The 22,065-nt window shown below is 36.2% G+C and overlaps 1 protein-coding gene across 2 annotated transcripts in view; it reads left to right on the top strand.

The window, feature by feature from the left end:
* The window catches only part of atp9b (ATPase phospholipid transporting 9B), a 329,584-nt gene that overhangs the window by 134,420 nt on the left and 173,099 nt on the right, over positions 1 to 22,065 (top strand). For both annotated transcript variants that reach the window (XM_039737704.1, XM_039737705.1), the window contains exons 9-10: positions 14,917 to 14,997; positions 21,065 to 21,140. In XM_039737704.1, coding sequence (XP_039593638.1) covers positions 14,917 to 14,997; positions 21,065 to 21,140 — 157 coding nt within the window. The remainder of the gene's footprint in view (positions 1 to 14,916; positions 14,998 to 21,064; positions 21,141 to 22,065) is intronic.

Below are 22,065 nucleotides of genomic sequence, written 5' to 3' on the forward strand. Positions count from 1 at the left end.
TGGTATTTTCATGCTCAGGCCTTTTAGCCATCTACTTAATTTGTGTTTTACTTACAATTAAAAAATAGGAAAAAAAGCACAAATAAAAAAAAAAAAATAGAGAAAAGCAATGAGGCAGCAGAAAAGATGGTAATATAATTTATGCTACACATACCTTTTTACATTTTGGTCAGTCACTGAGTTGGCTACCTCTTAAAGTTTTGTGTTTTCTGCTCGTATAATGATATTGTTTCTTATTTTGTTTAGGCCTTACAGGAAAAACGCGTACATTGTTTCCAGTGAAGTAAATGGTCAAGGAGAAGTTCTGACACTTTAATATAATGTATATTTTTTGATTGTATATGCTTGAAATGGCATGAATTTCACTTTAACTGAAATCCTGCTTCATCATTACTTTACTGCTAGAAATTAGTTTTTTCGAATAACTGTTACAAAATGGCACTGAAGAAGACAAACTTAGAGTGAACACATTGTCATAGATTGAACATTGTAATTTAAATGAAAACACCATTAAAGATTATAAATATTAACCTGCTTTACTTTGTGAATAAAGATTCACAAGTTATCTTTAACTGCAGGATGTGAAATTAATTATTAAGACTAGAATTTTTCTAGGCTCTAATAATTTGCAGTTACACACATTTGATTTTGAAAGACGTTAACGTTATCTGTTTATTGTCCTGCTTTATTTGTGAACAAAAATATCGTTGTGTTGTGTGTTGTATTGAAAACAACAGCAACTTACCCGTTGGAATTTAAAGTCAGGTAACGTTTCCAAGATGGACACTGCTCTCAACCTCCTCTATTTTAGTGCCCGTCACCTTTAATTAACTTCATTCTACTACAAACTGGAAATGCTGCATTTCATTAATCAGAAGATCCAGCTTTTAAACGAGTATTAGGAGACAAACATCAAATGTTTCTCTATGAAAGTGGTTTTAAGCCATAATTGCTAAAGCTCTTAGAAATGTGACCCTGTCTCTATTTTTCAACATTCTCAATCAATGTTAATATCCCAGTTCAGGCATCACTGCTTAAACAGCGTAACGATCACTGGTCACAGCAGAAACCATTATGCATTTATGGAAACAAAAGATGTGGTAAGGAAAGAGACTTTTTAAATCTGTATCATTTATCTTGAATCTAAACTAGAGAAAAAAAATGATTTTTTTTTTTTCTTTTGTTTGACTGTTGTAAATACAGTGTGTGTCAGTATCTTTCATAGATCCAGTCCACATATACAAGCAATGATCATCCAACTAGGAATGCTATTTATATATTGCATTATTAAAAGTTGAGAAAATTGTGCCCTGGAAAGATTCTGATCAGTCTGTTAGACTTAATTCGTATGTAATTACTTTGAATATCAAGAATCAAATTAATTTTTTTTTAATCCAAACAAACTAAAATGAATTTGTGCATATGCTGTAAATCGATCGCTTGATTGAGGTTGTCTTACAAAATGTGTCCATTACTCACTCTTTCATAATGTACAGTTTCTTTTTGTGCATACTTCTGGCGTTATAGCATGCCATCATTTAAGTATATCAGTGGAGCTTTAGGCGGCGCTTATACTACTTAACACACGGCAGCTGACAGCTACTTATTTACTATTTGAAACAATGCAATTGCAGAAATACTACTAATCTGTTATTAGCCGTACAGGGCGAAATCTGACTCTACATAGCAGTTAATTGTTCTATTTATACAGTGCAGTAACCAGACGTGTCAGTTTGTTCATCTGTAATTACATAGATAGTGCTACTCATTATGCTGTTCATCATGCATTTGTCAGATCTGAATTTTGATTACTGGCCATTCAGTCTATCACCAAGAGACTTGTTTGCCAGCTCAGAAAAAGCTGCATTCAAAGGCACAATATTTGAGGTATATCATGTACCGATGGCCTAAAATCATATAAATTACAAATTACAAATTAAAGATATGTTGTGTTCACACAGTCATTGATAGCCTGATATATTTTTTTTTTTAGTCAGTTAGACAGTAGGGAATCATTTTAGAAATGAAATGACATCTAATATAATAATTAAACACCCACCCACGCTCTTGTTTTCGGAGCATAATTACAGAGAAGGTATTCGCAAGTCAGAGAATGTATTTGCCAACATGAAATTAATAAGAAAAGCAGGATTTTGTGTCAAAATAAATTAATCCAAAACATGTCACATTCATGTTTGAAACTATGGCTGTCACTTTATAGACTTGGTTTCATTCATCTTCCTGACATTAGTGAATCAGGGGTAACTGCAGGAAAATGGAAAACACTTTCAGTACTAACATCAGGAAGTGCTTCTTTATACTGAGAAGGATAGGAATCTAGAAAAAAACTGTTCCACTATTTAAGAGCTCCTCAAACGAGTGTGATGGACTAGGTGATGGACCTGCCATTTGAACTTTAGATTTATGCTGAAAAGTTTCCACGCATTTGGTTTTGAAGATTTCACGTTTCTCATCTCACAACCAAAATCTTCTGTCTTTTCACATCCAAATTATTTTACTTTTAAACTTAAGTTTACGGGTACAGTTTTTTAAAAAAAAAATAATTGTTTTTGTAAACCTGGCTTGCTAGTTTAGTGAAGAACAAACTTAATGATTTTGTCAGCAGTAAACAATTAACACTCAATTGCACAATACTTGCAGTGATGCGATATCAGTCTAGCTATACACCCAAGATGGTACACAACTAAAGTGGGGTTGTACTTTCTCTATTATGATTTCTTTTAAAATGAAATGTTCTCTGAATGTTTGGATGTGCTGTAGAATGTGATCATTTGGAATGGCTGGCATCAATACACTCAAATGAATATATATAAACATCTATGCTTGGAAGTGTGTTTGTCTGTCTGGCCCGGAAATGAGAGGTGGAGTCTGGGTAAGAGCTCCGCCTCCGAAGAAACCGAAAATTCTCTTAGCCACTAATAACATAAGTCAGGCGGGCACATCAGCAAAAAGAAAGACAAAGTCGCTTAAGCCACTAACATCGGGAAAATGGTATCCCCTTTACTTTTCCTCCTGCCGCTAATACACAAGCGAGACGAGCATATTGGCAAAAGAGATCCTCCTAGAAGAGAGCGCCCAGAGTTATTCCTTTCAATTACCTGACATCTCTACATTTTAGTTTTTTTCTGACGATTTCAATAGCTTCTAGGACCCCAGGCTTTTTACAGCACGCACTTACACAGCTAGTGTGTGTGTGTATATATATATATGTGTATATATGTATATGTGTATATATATATATATATATATATATATATATATATATATATATATATATATATATATATATGTATATATATGTATATATGTGTATATATGTATATATATATGTGTGTATATATGTGTATGTATATATATATATATATATATATATATATATATATATATATCCTCTTTAATAAAAGCCCTGTGTGCCCAGGTGTCCGTGTGTGTGTCTTCTGCTGAAGTGCATGCTGAGTCGCACCGTGCCCGCCCATGTGCACAGCACCTTGGTCGCACACACACCGGCTGGGCACACAGTGAATGGCCTATCCGCAGCAGCACATAATAAGCAAATAAAGCACACAGTGATTGGCCTTGCCGCGGCAGCACATGATAAGCAAATAAAAGACATCATTGCTGGGGAGATTGCTGACTAGGTAGTCGCGCGCGACATAAAATCCATTGCTGGGGAGACGCCACATGTACAATAATCAGCTACACACCAGCACAGATTAAAATACTTGCTGGGGAGACGACACAGTCACGATTATCAACTGCACGCCACACATTACATCAGTTGCTGGGGACACTCTGCAGATTGACCACTGTTGTGACAGAAAATTAAAGTCATATTACGGGCATCAAAGCCAGTATTACTGTCAGAGAAAATTACAGGCATTTTACGGAAATACAAACCAGTATTACTGTGAGAGAAATTTAAAGGCACACAATACAGTGATGCATATTACAGCCACATACAAGCCAGTATTACTGTAAGAGAAAATATAATAGACGTATCTACTAACAACATGCCACCCAAAAAAAAAGGACACGTCAAGTAGGACAAAAGACACAGACAATCAAATCCTATATAAGTAACATCTCCTGGAAGAACGGTCAGCTCAACAAGTAAACATCAACAAAAGAAAGGCTGAAAGACCAAAAAAAAAAAAATACGAACAAATAGATCGATTGAAGAAAAGAAAATAAGCATCAGAAAAACGCTAAAAGAGAAGATTCAGAAGAGCATACCTTACAAAAAGTTGGCATTTACTTGCCAGAACCAGTATTCAGCCATGGTCAGTTATATGTTGCATTATCAAGAGTTAGAAGTTTTCCAGATGTTGTTGTCAAGGTTGTAGATGGTCCTGAACAAGGCAAACTCTTGCCAAACTCAGACAGAATATTTACAAGAAATGTTGTCTATAATGAAATTTTATAGAAAAATTTTATGAGGTAAAAAAATAGAAAATTTTTCCTAAATATCTTCTTCAGATTTTGTGTATTACAGATTGTTACAAAGGTTTACACTGAGGTAATATTAATTATACTTACTGTATTGTCATACGTTTCTATTTTATTTTTATTATTATTTTACTTTAGGCTTCTTGCAAAAATATTTTTGACAACAAAAAAAAAATTAAGGCAAGAAACAGAATGAGGTCAGGGTCCCTTGCCATTTAATAAAGACTGTTCCTAGTAATGTTTATGCACTACGGGCTTAATGTCTAGTATATATATATATTAATAAGAACATTTATTCAGGCCCTTTAGTTGTCCCCTAAACACGCGTGTGTGACACTATATATATATATATATATATATATATATATATATATATATATATATATATATATATATATATAATATATATATATATATATATAATATATACAGGTATACTATATATATATACTATATACCTGTATATAATTTTTTTTTATTTTTTATTATTTGATACACTTTATTCTTTGGGGAAATTTTCTTCTGGAGGCAGGATCTGCCATTGTACAGCACACCAGAGCAATGTTCAGGTTATTTATATTGTACTATCTTTGCATAAAATGAATTAGGTTACAACATTTGTGTTAGGAGTGTTATTGTAATTTATTCCATTTATACTTGCAAAATCTAAATTATACAGTATGCGTTAGTTTTCTGTACAACTGTTTGCCTATGGCAGCATTAAAACATCACTCTTCCTGTAGACATGTCTGCTTTCCTTTTTCAGGCTACAACTTTTTATGGAGATGTGAAGCGTCGATCTTGCGGTTAATGAAAAATAGCTTTGATATTTGAGTGCTTACTAATAATAGGAGTTTTCAATAGAAAAGAGAAGAAAAAACATGCTGAAGTGTTGCTTCTGGCATTTGGTTATACTTGTGTGTATCTGTGGTGTTAGATTCTTGACTTCAGTCCAGCAATGACAGATTATTATATTCTTCTCTACAATAACCCTTTTATAATAGCATGGATTATCTCAATTGCTGGTGACAACAGATGGGACAAAAGTGACCAATAAAGATATTGGACACCATTTATGTTTTAGTATTGTGAGAATTATTTCTTGTCAACCTGATGACAGCTTTCAAAAAGAGAATGAAGAAAAGCCATGAAAGGTCAGCATGTAAATGATTTATAGCAACTGCCATAGCAAAGTAAAACAGGCATTTAAAATTTGCCCTGGCTCATTTTTAAAATGTTTCTTGTAATTCACATACTCTTCTTCAAATGACTATTGGGCGAATTACACCACAAAACCTTAATTTCAATTGATGCTTATGTTTTTTCTTGACTAAAATTATACTCGCAAAGTATGTATTCATGACATATTACTAATATATTCCGCGCGTACAAAATCTGTTTTGGATCATCACTACTGACCCACCACTTGAACTTGCCTGTTTCAAAATCACATAGGGCTGGAACTTCTTCTGGCAGCAGTAGACAGAAAGCAGGAGCCCACCATGAATGGAGCATCAGTCAAGTGTAGGTAATAGTTACTGAGACCATTCTGTTTAGAGTTACCAATTAACCCGACACACACATCTTTGTAATGGAAGAGAAAATACTGAGTATTCGTATTCTAGATAATTAAGAAGGAGTAAATAGCTCCAAAATCTTCACAGCATAGTGATTTACTGTTTATTTTCTTCAAATTGTAATTTGTGACTCAAGCTTTAGATGTGGATAGTATAAATTTACATATTTTATTATTATAAAAAACATTTTTGGAAGTATTTTTTTTTTTTGTTGTTAATTCACAAGCTTGCAGTTAGAGGCTTCTGATGCAACGTGACCTTCAGCATTATTTCTTAGGCTGCATCCACTCTGCTACATTTTATTTTATAAATTCAGACATTAGCCTCAGTGTTTGCCATATTACACACTGCCCTGGTGCTTTTAACCCACGTAAAGTGAGACTTTTAAAAATGCACTTCAGAACCATATACTTGTGAAAAGGCTGGCCTGGCATTGCATTGTGGGTGGGTGAAAAAATAAAGCTTTGAAAACCAAGACTCTCTTCACACTCTGATTTGTTTGTCCTTATTATAAAACCCTTCCTTGATTGGATCTTGCTCATTGCAAAGTCTGATTTTCTGATTTGTCACCCATCATGGAAGAAAACTGCTTCAACATATTGGAAATTGAGGGTATGCTTTCGGTGGCACTTGTTGCGTTGCTTACCTGTGTACATCTGAATTACTTTTTGATCAGTGTTGCTCTACGCTGCTGTCTCCTGGGCAAGCAACTCAAGTTCAGAAGAAGCACGATGCCTGAACAACCTTATCAAGAAAGCCTGCTCCATCACAGGGCTAACCCTGGAAACTGTTGTGGAAAAGAGGATGGTGGTAAAATTGGATGCCATCCTGGAAAATCTCCTCCATCCCCTCCAGGGGGTGCTCTCTTGGAGCACATTTAACCACAGCCTCATTCCAGCATGGCGTGAAAAACAAGCACCTCTGGGAATCTTTTCTGCCTGCTGCTATCAGGCAATACAGTGCTCTCTCCCAGCGTACTCTTAAGTTCACTTTGAATTTTCTGCACAATGTACTGTACATCTGTCTGTCTAATCTTTTGTCTGTATTATTCGTGCTGTGATTTGTGCCTTGCAGTCCCTGCATTGATGGATTGAAGGCCAGAGGTCCGCATTGCCATCATTGTCTAGTTCAGGGGTGGGCAGATTCAGTCCTGGAGGGCCGCAGTGGCTGCAGGTTTTTTTTCCAACCCAGTTGCTTAATAAGTAGCACTTCTGCTTCACTTTAGTTGTTTCACTCGTTATGATTTTAAACCCTTATTGCTCATTTTAGTCTTAAACAGCTGTAGTCTTGGTTTTTAATTGCTCCTTATTAGCAATAAGATGCAAATGACAAAAGAGACCAGCATTTCTCCATTTAGCTTGTTTCCATTTACACCTCTCTTTGTATTTATCATGCCTGCACTATTGGGTTTAATTAAATACTTGGAAGGAAAATGAAGAGAAAAAAGCGAAGGACTGAGAATAACTCGTCTGTTTTAGACTTCAAATCATTTGGATGATATCCTTAGAAAGGGAAAAAAATCTAGGATATGAGAATGTGAAAAGTTGCGTTTTCTTCCTGTGTTTGTGTGGATACTGTTAAGTGCATCGGTACTTCTAATTCCTTTTGTTTCTGATGAATGTACCTTGTGATTTATTTGTTCTCAATTCAAGGTAATGCAGTTAGTTTAGATTTTTATTTTTTACATTTTTTTATTTATTAAAACACATGAGACTATACACTTACTCCCAGTCTTTGTTGAGTAAAACCCACAAAATGAAATTAGATGTTTCTTGGGACAGAGAAAGTTAAGAATTTCTATGCAGATAATACACTTGCACCTTTTGATTGTCTAAATCTCAATATCAGTTTTCTAGCAATCCGTTTCTTTTGTCGTATGCAAGTCATACCTTAAATATCTGCCATATTTTTCTAATCTTTGGTCATAGAAACTAAATAATGCAGATATATGTAGTATTTCTACACTGTACCACTCTCTTTCAAAACGTTTATCACAAAATAATTTAAAGCAAATTCAATCACAATTTTAGATAACAAAATATGGAACTCAGTCTTGAGCCTTTTATTATAAACTAGCCAACCCGCGGCGTACCAAACACCTCATAATCAGGCCGGTTTTTTAATGTTTTTTAAGCACAGGGAGAAAATTTACATTTGAAAAATCGGTAATGCAATAAATCAGCAAGAAAAGTATCATTGTAACAATGCACGGAACGAACCAACACACAATTGTCTGTGACTGAAAACTGGCGGATCGCCATCACGCCTTCTCCTGCCAGACGAAGGGATGGGGTTGCATGGCACTCAGTCGCGGAGTGTGGAACGGGAGGTGAGGAGAAGGACGTCTATTCAGCTCCCTCCGTCATGCTAGTCTGCTGATTTCTCGTTCAGTATGCACTGCCCGCTCATGTGCCCTCCTCCAACTCGTCACTTGAGTCGTTGTCGTCTTTACACAGTCCAGATGCACCTGTGACTCACGTAGACGTTTCATTGCTCTGTGTGGTTTTGGCTGCTTTTCTATATATAATCCACCAAGACACCCAACCACGGTAGTAGCGAGGTGGGAGGGGGGTGTGCACAAAGGGTAGGGACGCAACCAGTGGGAGCGGATGAGTCGCACTTAGTGGGAATTCCACGGTTTGCAGCCCGAATGGGGTTCAACGGCTTACCCACGCCTCTCTGTGCCGGGTAGACACACGCTCAATGGAAAGACACGGTTGTGTAAAACGGGTTGGTGTGAGAATACAACAGTAAGTGAATGAAAAGATGGAACTCTGGAGAGAGCAAAATACAACACAATAGTGAGCCGCATAATTATTTATTGATGGTTGAACACTTCTGGAAAGACACAGTTGTCTAAAAAGGGAGGGTTTGAGGATACAACAGAAAGTGAATGAAAAGATGAAACTCTGGAGAGAGCAACATATAATTGTCCGTGAGTGAAGAAGACGCATGTTTGTCGCGGATGCAAATTGCTGTATGTAGTGTTTAAAACAGTTTGCCTCTATGAACAGTCAAGGTGGCTCGGAGGTACATGAGGCCTCTACGACCTGCGTGCGCCATAGGTGTCTTACTTGTCGGTGGCTTGGCTCCTGGTGTGTTTTCCATGGGTGTCTTGACTTAGTGAATTATATATATAGATGAAATTCAAACATAGATGTCCTTTATTTACACCAACCAACAGGTGGAACCCCCAAATGCCTTATTTATCGACTGAAGAAGTCTAGCAGAGGACTGTTTTTTTCATTTAGGTGCATTTACATAACACATTTGAATACTGCTCAAAAAATTAAGGGAACACTTAATCATCCCAGTTTAACAACAAGTCTTGTAGCTTCAGGGATATCATTTTGTCCAGTTAGGAAGCATAAACGATTGTGATTCAGCTTCACCTGCTTTGGTGGAAATGAAAGTGACAACAGGTGCAATGGAGAGGCAACAGTAAGACACCCCCAAAAAGGAAATGGTGGCCACAGACAATTGCTCTCTCCTTATCCTTCCTGACTGATTCCTCTCGAATTTTGTGTTTAGCTAGTCCTTGTCACTACAAGTAGCATGAGGTCATACCTGCAGGCCATTCAGGTTGCACAGGTAGTCCAGCTCCTCCAGGATGGCACATCCATACATGCCGTCACAAGAAGGTTTGCTGCGTCTCCCAGCATAGTCTCAAGGGCATGGAGGAGATACCAAGAGATGGGCCATTACACGAGATGTTGATTCACAACCGTTTATGCTTCCTAACTGGACAGATTGATATCTCTAAAGCTTAATTGACTTGGTGTGAGACTGTTATGATTAAGTGTTCCCTTAATTTTTTTGAGCAGTATATTTCAATTTTCACCAATCGGCATACCAATAAATGGTATACTCCGGAAACCCCACCCTTTATTCCATTAAGCAATATGTAAAGTGCTAAACTAGCTAGAAATTAAGAGTTGTGGGTGGATACTTGCTTAAAAGAAATGATTTCTTATATGTAAACTGTAATTGAAAAACAGAATATAAAGTTATATATGATCTCATTTTCTAGTTTGAATGTTCTGATCATCCTCCAAACAAACTTAACTTTTGGCTTGTATATTAAGAGAGCTGCTGCTGTCAATAACAGGGCTGTAGGTAGCAGTAAGTAAATATAGACAGGTAGCATATTTATATTAATTGTGTGTTAAAGGTTTCTTTTAATTATTACAATAGCCAAGTAATGTATTTTTGTACCTTAAGGTTTTTCATTTTTTGCCATTATATTATAGATTAAACCACTAGTTGTATTTTCAAATATGGTCTTTATTAACTGTAACATCAATTAATTTCATCCTAACAGCCAACCCAAACAAACTACTGTAATGCAAAATGAAACTGAACATTTCTAACGGCTCAGCAACCTATATTAAGACTGGATGTCATCATTCTGTCATAGTTAGCTTTAGGGCCCTGTTGATGACGCTGATTATTTTCGTTGCTTAGACAGGGACAGTTTAAAACCACATCATCTCCATAACTGCAGTCACTTTGTCATTCTGTGTTTCCAAACCACACTGGAAGTTGAGATCAATATATATTTGTGGAATGCGATTCCAATTCAGAGAGCCAATTCTAGATGTCTTCTTGGTTTTGATCTTTTTTGCTTTGTCTGTCATGTATGGAGAAAGGTTTTAATCAGGTCATATTAAATTGTTAGTGTATAGTTGCTGTGTTCCTGTTTTGATAAAAAATTGGGGTTGATGGGATAAGAATGAAATCAATGACAGCTAGAGAGGCATGGATGGTCTGCACAGCAGTAAAAGAAATAGTTATTACTACTATATTTTTACAATTATAAAGGTGTTTTAAGCTTGTTATTATGGAACTGTGACAGAGATTAGAGTGATCACATTTTGAATACATTTACTTTCGTGAGACAAAATGGCAGTGTTTAAAATTTGAACTTATGCAGAGGCATCTGATAGAGTTCACATCCACAGGTGCATCATTAATAAACATTAATAGGTTCTGAAAATTTGGGGACAAATTCTTAGCTTTAACTGAGAGCTGTAGAGACTTAAGACGCCTGCTGCAGTAGTGTGAAGTACATAACTGGAGTGACACTAGAATGATTGCACAGACTACTAGCAAAGCACTACATTGGTATCTGCATCAGTGTTCACTTTCTTATTGTAGAGCTTTCCCCAAATTATTGCATGAAGGGTTGTATAATGTAATAGATGAGAAGGTTATTCTTTAAATCATAAATATGTAAGTCACATTGCAGTATCAAGAATATCTCTTGCCTCCTGAGTTGTGCTGCATTGACAACTTGCTCGACACCGGTTAATTTTCTAATTGTAAACTGCTCTGTAAAAAGCTTTATTATTGGAAAAGGCATCATATAAAATTAACGGTGAAATTTCTTCTGTAAAAATAAGCTTAGTCAGACAGCACTTCAGCTGTTAAACCTTCCAAGCCTTTGTGATTTTCACCCCAACAGAGCGACTAAGTATGACTTCATTGTCAGGAGTCTTAGATGCATGTCATGCAGGGGCTCCTGCTGTGGGTGGCATCTTGGGAGAGCCTGGACAAGTGCTCAGCTGAACAAAGAACTGTGTAACAGTTGAACACTTTGTTTGAAAAATACTAAACTTATCCATCACTAATTGATTGTTTGATTTTTGTTTTTGTAGATGAACCCTGATGTAGCCCTAGCATAGCAAAGTTAGATTCACAAATGTCTGACTTTCTCCTGCTCTTATAAATATAGAGCATCATTATGAATACGGGATGGGAAAGACCAAGATTCTCCCCAAAGCTCAAGGGGCTTTTATAGCAAAGTACTAATTCTTGCATTGTGCATATTTTTTTAATTTAAAGTGTAATTTAAAAAATATTTATTTTTATTTTATGTTTCAAATGGCATATTACAGCATTAATGTTTCAAATAATTGTATTGTTTTGTAACTACCTTGATCCCCTTCTTAGCAGATTCTGGTATGTGTTTTTTTCAAGATATTAATTTTCCAACTACACTAAATCAGATCAGAAATCTTTATTTCTCCTGAATATGATTATTATTTAATGCATAACTATAACAGAACTTGTAATTATGTTATTTTATTCTGTTAGATGTGTTTAGAGTGAGCCACAAGTTAGATCTGGAATGAATCTTGCTTAACTCCCTGTTTTTATTCTTAAGCTTTGAACTTACCAACTGCTGTAAGATTTAGTGCAGAGTTTAGCGCATTCTAGAAATAACCTCTATTTGTACAGCAGATGGACTGACGAATCTAGGGATAGACATACGACAGTGGACTTGCTGCCTATGGGCAAATAAAATGGCACCTCCAGAATGTTACAAAAGAGAATGGTGAACGGTAAGGAGAAATAAACGAGGATTTGAAATACTATAGCTTCAAATGCTACATAACATTTTAGAGATACCAGAAGGAAAGGAATCAGTCGGTCAGTCAGTCATTTTCTAGCCAACAATAAATAAACCTTTAAAACCTTTAAACCTTTAACTAAACAAGCAGCTCTATAAGCTCTATTTTGTTTCTCTTCTCAGTACTCAAATGTGGCTCTTAGTGCCACTGCCCACCTGCCATATTGTTTTGCCTGCCTAAGGTAAAGTCATCTCTGATGTAGGATCACAGGAATCATTGGGTTGATGGGTCCTTTCATCGGATTGGTTGGCCCAGCACTGACTCAGCTGTGGAATGGCCAATAGGGAGAAGGCAGCTTGATGGCTGAGGTCTCCAGGACTCTGAACAAATTGAAATTGTATTCTGTGATATCATCTACTGTTGAATTCTGCTCTGTACTTGTAATATTTCTATTGCACTATTATATTGTATTGAGGATAACTTGTGTTCTGTTCTGTGTATTGTGTTGTATTTAAAACACACCTTTTTTTTTGACACCCACGGCCTACCTGGAAAGGGGTCTCTCTTTGATCTGCCTTTCTCACGGTTGCTTCCATTTGTTTCCCTAAAAGGGATTTTTTTGGGGGGAGTTTTTCCTTGTCTTCTTAGAGAACAAGGGCCTGTTAAAGCCCATTGTGGCACTTCTTGTGTGATTTTTGGGCTATACAAAAATAAGTTGTATTGCATTGTATTGTGTAATTTCAATGGATGCAAAAGTCTATACAGGCTTATTAAAATTTCACCTTTTGTTAATGTAAAGTGTGAAACCAGGATCAATTATAACATTCCTTTTTCAGCATGAAACAACAACAATTAAGTAATGGATAACACAGTAGCAACAAACACATTTCATTGTGCCATCATTTTCTGTGAGTCTGGAGCAAACTACCAAGAAGCAGAAACCTTAAAAACATTTAAGAAGTGTCAGAATGAGATATTGGGACAACTTGACTATTAAGCTAAACAAACGAACCTGATGGGCTGAATGGTCTCCACTCGTTTGTCAAGTTCTTATGTCCACCTGGAATGAAAGAAAGCCTACAGCCTGCTATGATGGTGATCTCTAAATCATTTCATAACGATATGCTTTAAAGTGCCTTTAGAGAGAGAGAGTTAGTTAGTTAGTTAGTTAGTTCTTTATTGTCCCAAAAGGAAATTTAGGACTGAAGCCAGGAAGCACTTCTTTACTTGAAGAGTTGTGGGAGTCTGAAACAAACTACCAAGATGTGAGTTGAAGCAAAAAAACCTGAAAATCTTGGAAAAAGTATGTGGATGAGATATTGGGACAGCTTAGCTATTCGCTAAACAAATAGACCTAATTGACTAAATGATTCTCATTTGTGATTTTTTTTGTTTTGTTTTTATGTTTCAGCAAGAGTGAAAGGGAAGGTCTACAGGACAGTAGTGAGACCAGCTATGTTATATGGGCTGGAGACGGTGGCACAGGAGACACAGCTGGAGGTGGCAGAGTTAAAGATGCTAAGATTTGCATTGGGTGTGACGAGGATGGACAGGATTAGAAATGAGGACATTAGAGGGTCAGCTCAGGTGGGATTGTGTTGGTTTGGACATGTGCAGAGGAGAGGTGCTGGGTATATTGGGACAAGGATGCTAAGGATAGAGCTACTAGGGAAAAGGAAAAGAGGAAGGTCTCAGCGAAGGTTTATGGATGTGATGAGTGAGGACATACAGGTGACGGGTGTAACAGAACAAGATGCAGAGGACAGAAAGATATGGAAGAAGATGATCCGCTGTGGCAACCGCTAATGGGAGCAGCCGAAAGAAGATGATTTTATTTTCATAATGTATCATGACAATAAATCAAATGTAACCATTATTATTAAGTAGCAAACTAAAAAAAATGTTTCAGCACTATGCTTTACTCTCTTGCTGTGACTTTTTCATGTTTGCATTATTTATTTGTTTGTCTCGTGTAATATACTGAAACCTTGAATTAGATTTAAAGAAGAAAATAACAATGTGTATTTTAGCGAATTACTAAATTTTGCATGAAAGAAATGATCAGTTTTGTCATTACTAGCATGGCTGTTATTTATTTACTTTTTTTGATTGAAAAACGTGCTAAAAGCTCTATAGAAAAGGCCACAGTGTTATAACCCTTAATGTACCCATGTTTTGCCCCGTATGTGTTAGCTGTAACTGAGATGATTTTGTAGTGCAGCCGAAAAAAAAAAAAGTTTAAAGTTCATATATAGGCAGAATTTTACAATGTTACTGGTACATTTTCTATTATCATGTTCTAATGCTCTGTGGTTCTGCGTTTATTGAAAGACCACCACACTCTTTAGCAGAATGGAAATTGTGGGCTGACATTTTTATTTTTCTAAGAAAGCATCTTTCTGTTTTATGTTAATTCATGTTTATAAATGTGTGTGTGTATATATAAATATATATCTTCCTGTTTATGAGCATTTGTATTTTTGTTTAGGTGATTTTTCTTTTTATATTTTGTTTTACAGGATCTATTTTCAATCAATTCATATGTGTATGCACAGAGACCACAACAAGACATCCACAGCTTTGAAGGCACTTTTACTCGGGTCAGTTATGAAATGTAATTATTAACCTGTAATTTTAATGTTGCTAATTATGACACCTTGCTTGACAGCCTATCTGAAAGTATAAACGCTACTTTAATCTAAATGAAGCCTTTCATGTTAGGGTGGATTGTGTTTCAGCAGTTAGAGCTGCTGCCTTTTAGCTTCAGGAACTTGGTTCTGTGCCCTTCTTGGATGCTGACTATTCTCTGGATTATCTGCTTACTTCCCATATACGCACATGTTAGGGTTATTCACAATTTTCAAATGTGATGATGATGATGGGAGTGTCGGCCTGTACATCGTTGTGCCCTACCATGTAATGGTGCTCTGTCTGGGGCCGTTTCCTGCCCTGTGCCCGAGGCCTTCACTATAGACTCGGGTTTCCTGAAAATCCTTAATGCACATAGCAATTGCATAATTTTAATGGCTGCAAATGAATCATTCCACTTTTTTTCCATTTATAGGTCATTCTTCTATTATTGTTTCAGTTTACGACTTACGACATTTGTTAGGTTTTGAAAGTTTATTTTCTAATTTTAATTAAAGTGGTGTCTTTAAATTGGGGTTTCTAGTCCAACATTTGCCTGCAAATATTCATGTCAAAGCCATTAGTTATGTATGAATTACAGGTTTTCTTCCATTCAGGTCACTGTTTTTAAAATGTTTTTATTAATAGCAGATTAGCCACAACAGACTGAAAAGGGGCCTGTAGTGAGCATTCAACCACAAAGAGGATCTTTGTTTATTGCTTTCATTCTTGGCCACACACAAGGCTTAGCAAGAGAGCATTTCCTGTTCTGATTCATTCTCTCATATCTTTTGCGTAACTTGTTCTCTGACTTTTAAGGTTGACTCACTTTTGTGTATATTCTTTTTGTCAAACGTTTTCTTTGTTGAGGGGAACCTTTTTTTTTTTTTTTTGTTCTCTTGCAGACTTCTCCGAGTAGCTTTGCATTAGATTTCTTTTAACTTGTTGTTTTAATGTAATGATTTTATGTCTTTGCCAGTCGTTTGTGTGTGTAATAAAGAAAAATGAATTAAAAAAAAAAAAAAATGTTTTTATCTAGTTTTCAAAATAAGGATCACATTTTAGGTAGGTCATTCAGTCGAAATCGTATCTCTTCCCCTAGTTTCAGAAGCCAGTGTGTTCACATTTCTGCTTGAGTAGGTTAATTGTTAGCATAAGGTTGATTTTTGTTAGATTAGTTGGATAGCTTAATGGGGGTATGATCCCATTTCACTTCTTGACTTTCTCTGCTTTAGAGCAGGGATCTCTAATTAAAAAAGAATAGATAGAGAAAGGGGAAAAATTGTCATAAATACTAAGACGAGAGTCATCAAACAGATTGAGGACTTCAGCTGAGACCATTTAGGTTCCCCCTGTAAAGGAATAAATAACCTTATTTCTGAGTGTAGTTAGGAAAAAAAATAATTCTTTTGTTTTGAGGTGGTAGTTTAATCATAGCAGATTTATGATCAGTGTCCATGGCTTTAAAGAATGACCTTGATTTGCTCTTCCAATTTTATGTGGGAGGGGAAGGGAAAGAAAATGTACTTTAAACATTAACTTCATGTGTGGCCTCCGATGCTGTCATCCATCAAATGAAAATTAACAGGATGTAGATATATAACTTAATGTAGCACATGATGGAAGGATGAGAGCTTAGTAAAATGTTTTCATTTAGAGGGACACGATGACAATGGTGGGGGTGGGATTAACAGTGCTGGGGGTGTTCGACAGTGTTGATGTCCCTAATCTAAAATAGGACTGTCAGCCAAGCTTTGCTGAAAACCGCACACAGTAGAGAAGTGGGGCGTTACAAATGGATACCAACAAAGATGACCAAATGTTTGGTAAAAGCACATGTAAACCGTATCTGTTTTGAATGTTAACTTTCTATATTTGGATTTTGCTGATTTGCCACAGTTCCACTGTGTGTGGGCCTTGTTTGTAATTATTTTTCTTTTAAACTTTTTTTTTTTTGTGTGTGTGTGTGTGTGTTTGTCTGATATTTAAGCATCATCTGTGACAATCTCCTGTTACTATAAAACCACAACACTCTGGAAAGTTGCTTGTCACAGCCATAAGTCTCCCCCCCACACACACACACACTCCCTTTTTTCTGCCTATTTCACATTAATCCACCTTAAAGGCTGGGGCACACAATAGTAGACTTTTGCTATGCAAATGGAAAATGATTTCTTACGTTGGCGCGGCTCTAATTTATGATATACGTCCACTTAAATTAATATTTCCATTGTAAATTTGGTATCTGCATTAACAAGAATCAATTTTAGTTTTTGAACCTATTGACATTTCTTTTTAATTACAATGGAGCAATGCAAATCAAGCAGCCTTTCAATATCCCTTTCATTTCAAGGGGAATTTATTGTTAAACTGTATTGATTGCTCATGAGCGCCTACAAATTGAAGTATTCATTTTTTTTCCCTCCACTACTCAGTACTTCAGCTTCTAATTATTAGTAATTGTAAAAATTACATCACAAAACTTAGAAATAGTTTATCATTCCTTTCAATCAGACTTGGTTTAGAAGTCTATCAGTTAAGATTAACCGAGGCTGCAGCATACAGTGAGTAATGGCTGCCTCTTGTAATCGAGTGCCTGTTTGAGGACAGTGCACTACAAAAAAGAAAAAGTGTTTCAGCTAATGAGTCCCCACATCAGTTTATTTTAATTTAGGAGATAATTTACCACCGTTAGGATTCCTACTCAAAATAATTTGCAATATGTTTCTGGTTCACATTGTGCAGCATTCCATCCAAATCAAAATAGCTTTGTATGAAGCGGGGAATAGCACTTTGGAAGATAAATATGCTGGTACAGTCCAAAGAGTATCTTTTTTTTTATATGTATACATTTACTTAGAAATTCTTAGGAACACCTGCTTATCTGTGTAATTATCTTGTTAGCCAATCATGTAGCAACAGGGTACTACCATCAAATCATGCAAATCAAGAGCTTCAGTTATTGTTCACATCAAATACCAGAATGGAGAAAAATATGATCTTAGTAATTCATCGTGGCGTGAGTGGTGGCTCTGAGGCTAGGGATCTGCAATAGCAATCGGAAAGTTGCCGGTTCGTATCCCATAAATGCCAAAAATGGACTCTTGCTCTGTTGGGCCTTCGAGCAGGGCACTTAACCTGCAATTGCTGAGCCTTTTGAGTAGTGAGAAAAGCGCTATACAAATGTTGGTGCCAAATGGGCTGGTTTGAGTATTTCTGTAACTTTGATCTCCTGGGATTTCCATGCACAGCAGTCTGTAGAATTTACTCAGAAAGTTGTGAAAAACAACAAAAAAAAAACACCCAGTGAGTGGCAGTTCTATGGTAATGCTTTCTTGATAAGAGAGATCAGAAGAGAATCGCGAGAGTGGTTCGCAATAACAGAAAGGCTACGGTAACTCAGATAACCCCTCTATACAAGTGTGGTGAGCAGAAAAGCATCTCAAAAAGTGTGCAGCACATCAAACCTTGAGGCAAATGGGCTACAGCAACAGAGGACCACATTGGGTTCCACTCCTGTCAACCAAGAACAGAGATATGAGTGCGCAGCGGGCACAAGCTAACCAAAACTGGACAATAAAAGACTGGAAAATCATAGCCTGGTGTGATGAATCTTGGTTTCTTTTAAGGCACACACAGATGGTAGCGTTAGAAATTGGCACCAACAGAATCAGTCCGTGCACCTAACCTGGCTCTGGCAGCCTTGGGTAAGCGTCCATTACTTACATACTTTATACACAGACAGTAGATTTGTTTTTCATATCTCTTACTTTCTGTTCGCAGGTTTTTTTTTTCATTTTTTGAGGCTTACTGGAAATGTCCTTTCTATTTTTTATTTTGTTTCTTAGAGTTAAATACCTGTATGTCATTTTTACATGTGTAGTTACCTCTCAGCTCGTTACATGTACTGATATGATCATATTTTCTATATACTGTATATTCGCTCTTGCACACCTCTATCAAAAAACTACCTAAACAACTAAAATACTAAATATTAAAATATCAAATTGCATCATCCTCATGTGAACTCGTAAGCAGGAGGTAAGCTCTGCCTTGTTTATTCTATATTCTCCTTCGATTTATTTGGATAAAATACAGCGTTGTTTTCTTTCCAATATAGTTGACTCCATTCTATCAGAACCAGACCCTTTACCAGATACTTGTGTATATAAAACGTTTTTCATAGTAACTATTTTGTTTCTGTAAATGGTAATTTACTTTTAATAATTCACTTATTCTTCCTCTTATACTTTTAAGGTGTCTACATTTTATTCGGTAGATGATGTGTTTTCTTTATTCCTTTGTAATTTTGTACTATTGTAATTCCCCAAAAAAGAAGAGCATTCATCCCTCGAAACGTGTTGGCAACTGGATACTGACGGATTTTGTTATGAACACTGCCAAATCGCAGACTACTCACTACAGATAAACACATTTCAAGTTCCTATCAGTTTTCATGTTCCATTTTTAAGACCTCCGCTTTGAAGTCATCCTTGAACAAAAACATCTCCTCACTGTGACCTGAAGCTGTATTTTTCAGTCTTGTTTTAACTTCTCTCATTTATTTTGGTTTTCCTGGATAATTATTTTTGCAATGCTTTGGTCAACACACAGATTCTGTTTTTGATAGATACTTTGGAGTTAACCTCTGTATTTCTACTATATACAGGTTGGCCCGCCTTATCCACGGGTATATGGTTTTAGGATTCCCCGCAGGGGTACAAAAGCCGTGGATCCTCAGGACTTTTATAAAAATATAAAGATGATCACATGCACATAGTGAACACTAGGGCTGATACAGCAGGACAGAGGGTTGGCTGGGCTTGGGTAGGCCATGCCTTTGCTGCATCAGCCTGAGCATATTGTTTTGCACACGGAATTTCAAATTTTCTTTTTTGAGAATATTCTAGAATTTTTTTTTTTGAGTAATTTAAAACTGCAGTGGGACAATATCACTGATGCCAAACCCACAGATTAGACGGGCTGACGGTGTATATTTTTAAATTTTTGGAACAATTTTGATGAGAACAGGGGCCTCATGCATAACGGCGTGTGTAGAATTCACACTATAACATGTCGAGCGGACAAAAGCGGAAATGTGCTTGCGCACAAAAAAATCCAGATGCATAAATCTGTGCGTTCGCCATCTTCCACGTTCTTCCGGTCCATAAATCTCGGTCAGTGTGAAAAGTAACGCACTTGCACGCGCCTGCTGTCTCGCCCCAAATCCTCCCAGAATTACGCCTCTTTGAATATGCAAATCAATATAAATAGCCATTAAGCGCTCCTAGATAGCCTTCTGTGAAAAGACAATGGCAAAAGCACAAGGGAAAATAGAAGAATTTCAGTGAATACCATGTCCAAACTTGTAGTAGCTCTGTCATATCCGCTATATCCATATATTCAATCTCTTTTCGTCGTTCTGTTATTTCACCGAGTATTAATTTCCGTTTGTTAGCTCTAATGCAATCTTTACTATCAGTTTTTGAGACTTAACGAATTTTAGTACTTTCATAATCTCTAACCTGCTCTGCAGTGTATCGTGCCAACATTTTTGAACCTCTTTACGATATTCTACTTTGTCTTCTACTCTCTTTATCTTTTCTTCTTCTTTGTCTTTTATTTCCACCCTAACTTGGACCTATTGGGTTTTCAGTTCATCTCTTGGCACCAAAGTCTCGCAGGACGTTCTCTCTGAAAATGTCTTGTCTCGTCCCAAGATTTTTTTATATAATGGAGAGATATGTTCTGAATAGAATAACAAAGTTTTGTAATAGTGAAATAATGAATTGTGGAGAAGTGGTTTTATCAACTTTTAACTTTTCTTTTGAAGCAGATTAACTTATTTTATAGTGATCACTGAGATGTTTGAAACAGTGCAAAGGTGTCTATATTTTGGAATTTACAAGTTCAAGCCTAGCAATAGAGTGACACCATGCCCATGACCCCATGACCTGGAACTAAATAAAGAGTGTCTGGAAAAGTTAGGTTTTTATATATATGTATGTACTCATTAATTTTTTTTTTTTTTTTTTGTAGGAAGATTCTGATCCACCAGTCCATGAAAGTCTCAGCATTGAAAACACTCTCTGGGCCAGCACCATAGTAGCTTCTGGTGAGATCAGTTTTCTGTGCGATATTATGTAAAATTTTGTTGCAGAAGTTTTATTTCTACCTTAGAATTGTCTAAAATGTATTTGGCATTCCTTCCATCTCATAAAGTAAAATAAATAAATAAATGGAAAAGAAAATCTATGTTAACAATCAATGTTTTTGTCCCCTCTCTTTTAGTAAATATTTTCCTTTTTACTGTTACTGTGATCTCTTTCTGTCTTTGTAGAGCAATCTGTGTCAGTCTGTCTCTGACTTCCTGTCTAGCCATTCTACAGTATCTGTGTGTCACTGCGTCTATGAATAATATATGAACTTAGAAGGTGCTTATTTTAATTGGAACATTGTCAATATCTAGTCCTGGCTCTGTAATTTAACATTCCCAATGAACCCTTTCCTCAGGGTTGAAGTTAAATTAAAATGAAAGTGTCAAGAATTTTAGAATTGTACTTGGCACATCCATTTCAATAATTTAAGAACATATCAGTAAATGTGGTGGTGTGCTTTAGCATCACAACATCTCTGTAAGCTCTATAAACCTGTTTTCAGCTTTGGTGATTTAGAACAATGTCTGATACTGAAGTCTATTTAAAATACAAGTTTTTTAAAAAGTATAACCTGAATGCTGGTAAGTACTTATTTGAAAAAAGAAAAAAACGATAAATGGGAACTAAAACTAGTGTATGTCTATACAGAATACAAATACTTATGTGTATATACTCATTCTTAAAGAACACAGATGCGCTGCATACCAATCCCATTTTAGTTACTTTCTTACAAAAATATATTTGTTACCATATAGATAAACTTTGCATAAATGTCACTAACAAATACACCTACTAATGGAATGCATACCATCTGGGTTTATGTCATCTTAGTTTTCAACGGTGCATTGAATCCCTTATACACTTACATCAGTGTGCTGTTAG

The sequence above is a fragment of the Polypterus senegalus genome, chromosome 15 (genome assembly GCF_016835505.1).
Source record: "Polypterus senegalus isolate Bchr_013 chromosome 15, ASM1683550v1, whole genome shotgun sequence".
NCBI classification, from domain to species: Eukaryota; Metazoa; Chordata; class Cladistia; order Polypteriformes; family Polypteridae; genus Polypterus; species Polypterus senegalus.